The 5749-nt window shown below is 43.9% G+C and overlaps 1 protein-coding gene across 1 annotated transcript; it reads right to left on the reverse strand.

Annotated features, from left to right (window-relative positions):
* Positions 1-2483: 2483 nt before the first annotated feature.
* LOC127004803 (pro-resilin-like) lies at positions 2484-5398 on the reverse strand. The gene is made up of 3 exons (XM_050872937.1): positions 5346-5398; positions 3174-3239; positions 2484-2961 (listed from the first exon to the last, which is right to left on the reverse strand). The coding sequence occupies exons 1-3, from the start codon at positions 5355-5357 to the stop codon at positions 2644-2646; spliced, it is 396 nt and encodes a 131-aa protein (XP_050728894.1). The 5' UTR covers positions 5358-5398; the 3' UTR covers positions 2484-2643.
* Positions 5399-5749: the final 351 nt, after the last annotated feature.

Below are 5749 nucleotides of genomic sequence, written 5' to 3' on the forward strand. Positions count from 1 at the left end.
TTTTAATGTTTTTTTAATATTTTTTTTTACGTATACCTCATATCCTTTTTCCTATATGATCTCTTCCTTCTTTCCTTCCTTCCTTCCCTTCCTTCTTCTCTTCCTCTTCTCTCCTCCTTCTCACATCCCTTCCGTCCATCCTTCCATCCCTTCCTTCTACCCTTCCTCTTTTCTTCCCTTCCTTTCCTTCCCTGTCTCTTCACACGATCTTATATCCTTTTTATTTCCTCTTGCATCTCTTCCTTCCTTCCTTCCATCCCTTCCTTCTATCCTTCCTCTTCTCTTCCCTTCCTTTCCTTCCCTGTCTCTTCACACGATCTTATATCCTTTTTATTTCCTCTTGCATCTCTTCCTTTCTTTCTTCCTTCCTCTCCTTCTCTCCCCACAACAACAGTATCACACCCTTCGGCCTTGTTCCAGTTCGTAGTTTGACGTCAAGAGAAACTGACCTCTCCATCAGGCGCCCGGCGAAGATTAAACATTATTTTCCACTCATAACTCAGCTGGCAGGGACGGGGCGGGGGCAGGAGGGCGAGGCGGGGGTGGGGTGGGGGGGGACCAGGCAAGGAGAGGGAGGGTAAGGGTCATGGTGAGGTGCCCAGACGGTGTGTGTGTGTGTGTGTGTGTGTGTGTGTGTGTGTGTGTGTGTGTGTGTGTGTTCCTGACAGGGTCGTGTGTGGGTCCGTGTGTCACCTGGCTATATTGGTCTCTCAGGGGTCAGAGGAAAATCGACAGAGAACGACGGTAACAAAATGAAGAAATAAAACAAAAAGAATAGTAAAAAAGTGAGCTTATAGAGCGTTTACAGCATCCCTTCGTGTTTTAATAGACTAATCCAGCTAAGAAAGTTAAGCTCGTGCGATGTATATTTTCCGGTGGCCATTCAGGGCGCGAGGAAAACACGACAGGAGGTGTCCTCTCCTCTGACCTGGAGACGCAACGCACGAGAGCGCTCGGGTTCATCGTTTTTTTTTTTGCTTTCTAAGTCAGTCAGTCAATGGAGGAATACGTTAGGAGGCGTATATATAAATATATATATATATATATATATATATATATATATATATATATATATATATATATATATATATATATATATATATATATATATATATATATATATATATATATATATATATATATATATATATATATATATATATATATATATATATATATATATATATATATATATATATATATATATATATATATATATATATATATATATATATATATATATATATATATATATATATATATATATATATATATATATATATATATATATATATATATATATATATATATATATATATATATATATATATGTATTTACATTTATAATTTTAGGATTGTAGTGGTGGATTGTCCAGTTGGGTTCATTGAATCACACGCCCTATATTCGTATCTTGGAAGCGTGTCCTTGCTGCGGGGTTAGAGCAAGAACATGCCGGGGCGGGAGGGAGGGAGGGAGGGACTGAGGGCGGGTCCGGCCACGGCCACCTGTTCAGCGCCTTATCTTTGCCTTGAGGGGTCAAGCGGGCTGTGCAGTCTTTGGTTTACGACAGAGAGCCGCCAGGGAGGGACGGGGAGAGGGCGGGTACAGGTGGAGAAAGAGGGACGATTTTGTGGCATGATACTTGTGCATTCTTTAATAAATAGAAGAGTGGACAGGACACAGATACTCTCTCAGGCTGTACACAAAGGCCAGGGAGCGGGCAAGACGTGCGGGTTGGGTGCTGACAAGTCTGAGTATTCAAGGAAGCAGAGAACACACAGAACATATGAAGCAGATCTTGAGGCTGTGGCGAGGAAACGGAAGGAGACGAAGGCGAAAGGAGGGAGAGCACGTGTTGAGATCTATGCATCTTTTAATAGATAGAAAAATAACACATGAACCTAAGCTATTGGAGTGAGGGGCAGGGACAGACCCAGCGTCGCCAGATTATCGTACACATCGCATCGCATTTTCGTACTTTCTGACCGATTATAACATGCAAAAAGAACGAAAACCATCTGTATTTAACCGTTTTAACGATAACTTTAATTTTCTATCGTTATTTGTGTGCTTACGACAATCTTGGATCTTAAAAATGGTAACTGCAGTGTTCAGAGTACGACACTTTGGCCTCGGGAAGTCGATGTTCTGGGAGCCGAAAGCGACAAGAGGGAGACGGGAAGGAGACTTGAATATCACGAGCTGACATTTGTGCATCGTTTAATAAATAGAAAAACAAACACATGAGCCTAAGCTATTGGAGTGAGGGACAGGGACAGAACGGCCTCGGGAAGTCGATGTTCTGGGAGCCGAAAGCGACAAGAGGGAGACGGGAAGGAAACTTGAACATCACGAGTTGACATTTGTGCATCGTTTAATAAATAGAAAATAAATACATATGCCTATACAGCTAAAGGGAAGGGCAGGGAAGGAAGGAAGGGACGGAATACGCAGAAAATAAAAACATGCCTATACAGCTGAAGGGAAGGACAGGGAAGGAAGGAAGGGACGGAATAAATAGAAAATAAAAACATGTGTCTATACAGCTAAAGGGAAGGGCAGGGAAGGAAGGAAGGGACGGAACGGCGTATAGGAAGCGGCGTTAGGCAGGACTACATCGGGACCTCCACAGTCTCACGTCCTTAACCGTAGCTGGGGCGGGGAGGGGCGTAGCGGGGGGACTCACGGGACTCAAAGGATTCGAAGGACTCGTAGGAATCAGGGTAACGTGCCTGGCCTTCGTAGCTGACCTCGGCGACGTATCCAGAGTCGCCGTCCACGAAGTAGGAGACCTTCTGCAGGCGACCGTCGGGGAGCTGCACGTAGTAGGATCCCTGGGTGTGGTCTCCGTCGCGGTTCTCCTGGTGGCCGAAGTCGTTGCCGGAGGAGTCGTCTCTCACCGCCCATTGGAAGTCGTATTTGGCCTCGGAGGACTCGAAGGACTCCTCTGAGGATCCCCCCTGAAGGATATTCGTAGGATGTGTGAGTGGAAGGGAAGGATATTTTTTTTTAGTCCTACCTTTTCTTCGTTTTTTATGATGGTTTTCTTTTTTTTTCTCTTTCTATCTCCTTTTTTTTTAATTTCATTCTTTTGCTCATTATCTTTTCCCACTTCCTTCCATTCTATTTGTCGACTCCACCAATCCTACCTCCATGATAAGGTTATACTCACCCCGTAAGCATATGGCCGTCTGTCAGCGCTCACGGCGGCCACCAACACCACCAGAAGGGACAATACCTGAAGAAAATAAGACAGAAATTAATAGATAGCAAGTGTAGTGGATAATAGATATATAGGAGTATTACCTCTCATAAAACCCTGAGCGCATATATCGACTTCACAACCAATACAAAAACACTAACATAATCCCACTAAATCCTTCAATAAACAGAAAAAAAACACTAATATAACACAATGCAACATGGTCTACCTAGTCTTATAATTATTACCTGAAAAATGACTACCTGGTAATTAACTTTTGCCAGGTAAGGTGGATTAGATTACCTCACACTAACATAATCCCACTAAATCCTTCAATAAACAGAAAAAAACACAAATATAACACAATACAACATGGTCTACCTAGTCTTATAATTATTACCTGAAGAATGAGTACCTGATAATTAACTTTTGCCAGGTAAGGAGGATTAGATTACCTCATTAGCAAAGATTATGAGGGAAAGGGAGAGAGCTAGATGGCTGACGTGACCTCTCTTTAACTAAGGCAATCTGGGGGATGCAATTATCGTGTGGGAACTTAAGAAACACGAATGGGATATAAGAGAAATGGTATGATGTTGCAAGTTAGCGAGAGGAATGGTGTGTGTGTGTGTTTTGGGGGTCTGGAAATATAGAGTACGAGATACGGTTTGAGTTTGAGGTCACGGGTTCTGGTAATGACTTCTTTTTCTTCTTTTTCTACTTCTTTTTCTTCTTTTACTACTTCAGAATTGGTATGAGTTTCTGGTTACGGGATCTGGTTATCATTTGGCCTCCTCTTTCTCCTCTTTATCCTCCTCCTCCTCCTCCTTCTCCTTCTTCTTCTCCTCCTTTTACTACTTCAGAATTGGTATGAGTTTCTGGTTACGGGATCTGGTTATCATTTGGCCTCCTCCTTCTCCTCTTTATCCTCCTCCTCTTTCTCCTTCTTCTCCTCCTTTTACCACTACAGAATTGGTATGTGCTTCTGGTTATCACTTCTCCCCCTCCTTCTCCTCCTCCTTCTACTTCTCCTCCTCCTATTACTACTACTACTTCTATTTCTCCTCCTACTCTCCTTTCCCTTCCTTTCTTCTCTATTTCTTCTCTTAACTTTGCCTCGGCGTTCCCTAGTGACCCCAAACTCCGCTGTCTTCCAAGTTATTTTCTCTCTCACACTTCCACACACGATCCCTGACCTTCAAGTCCTCAGTAATACAAACACAACCCTTTACCTTTAGACTTTGACCCTCTTCCTACCGCAAGCCGCTTCCTCCTCCTCCTCCTCTCTCTCTCTCTCGCCCTACGGTGCTTAGTAACAAGAGTTTTTTTTGTGTGGTTTTATAGTTTTTCTGTATCTGAACTTCCCTCTTTAGATTCGATTGTCACATTGAAGGTCTTGGTTATGTGGGTGAACTTTTTGTGTGTGTCATGGAAATGGGTCTTGAGTTTACGATCTAACCTACTGCTGCCTCGTAAATGGTCTTAGTATAACAGGCAAACCTTTGATATATACACAGGCACTCAACAGCTATTACTTCTAAACTGCCTTTGACCGAACCGAACGTCTCTCTCTCTCTCTCCCTCCAACAGATCTCAGTAATACAATCCATTCTTGACTTCACTGTTACCTTCCTTAATAATTTCTAACACATCAATTCCTACGGCTTTTGGAGACTGCCCGACAAAACACAAGCTTTCCCATACCACAACTCCCTTCCCCTCCCCCATTTCAGCTTCCCCTAAGTCCCCTAACACCTACTAAACCCCATCACAAACTTTCCCATCAACTACCCACTTTGACGAACCTAATAACCAATAGAACCTAATACTGCCCCTTCAAGCTAACCAACACAAGCCTTCCCATACCACAACTCCCTTCCCCTCCCATAAGTCTACTAACACCCACTAAACCCCATCACAAGCTTTCCCATCAACTGCCCACTTTGACAAACCTAATAACCAATGGAGCCTAACGCTACTCCTACAAGTTAACCACCCAAGCCTTCCCATAACACTAACTCCCTTCCCCTACACCTTCCTCCTTCAACCTAACCAAACCAAGCATTCCCATACCACTAGCTCCCTTCACCTCTCTCCTTCAAGCCTCCTAAAACTTGCTAAAGGTCCCCAACACTTGCCAACCTTTGCGTTCATGTTGCTCGAAGTCGAAGAAGGTTCAGACTGACTTCGAAGTTGGGGCATTCCTTCTTTATACCCAGCACGTGACGTCACGGTTAGGAGGGGGCACGGGCGGTTATTGCAGGAGGGGGAGGAGGGGGTGGGGGTGGGCGGAGGGGGGCGTGGCCAGGTGTGTTCATGGGTTCACCTGTCGAGAATTCCACCGTCTTGCTCCCTTCCTTTCAAGACTCGTTTTTTTGGGTTTAATTTTTTTGTTTTGTTTTATTTCAGCAGCTGGTAGGCAAGTCGGTATGTCGGTCGGTCGGTCGGGCTCTCTCTCTCTCTCTCTCTCTCTCTCTCTCTCTCTCTCTCTCTCTCTCTCTCTCTCTCTCTCTCTCTCTCTCTCTCTCTCTCTCTCTCTCTCTCTC

The sequence above is a fragment of the Eriocheir sinensis genome, chromosome 29, assembly GCF_024679095.1.
Source record: "Eriocheir sinensis breed Jianghai 21 chromosome 29, ASM2467909v1, whole genome shotgun sequence".
NCBI lineage: Eukaryota > Metazoa > Arthropoda > Malacostraca > Decapoda > Varunidae > Eriocheir > Eriocheir sinensis.

Bases quoted from the DNA above. Each gene is read 5' to 3' on its own strand.
- LOC127004803 (XM_050872937.1), bottom strand. The intron at 2,962-3,173 runs GTGAGTATAACC...AATATCCTTCAG, and splicing joins GACGGCCATATGCTTACGGG to GGGGGATCCTCAGAGGAGTC.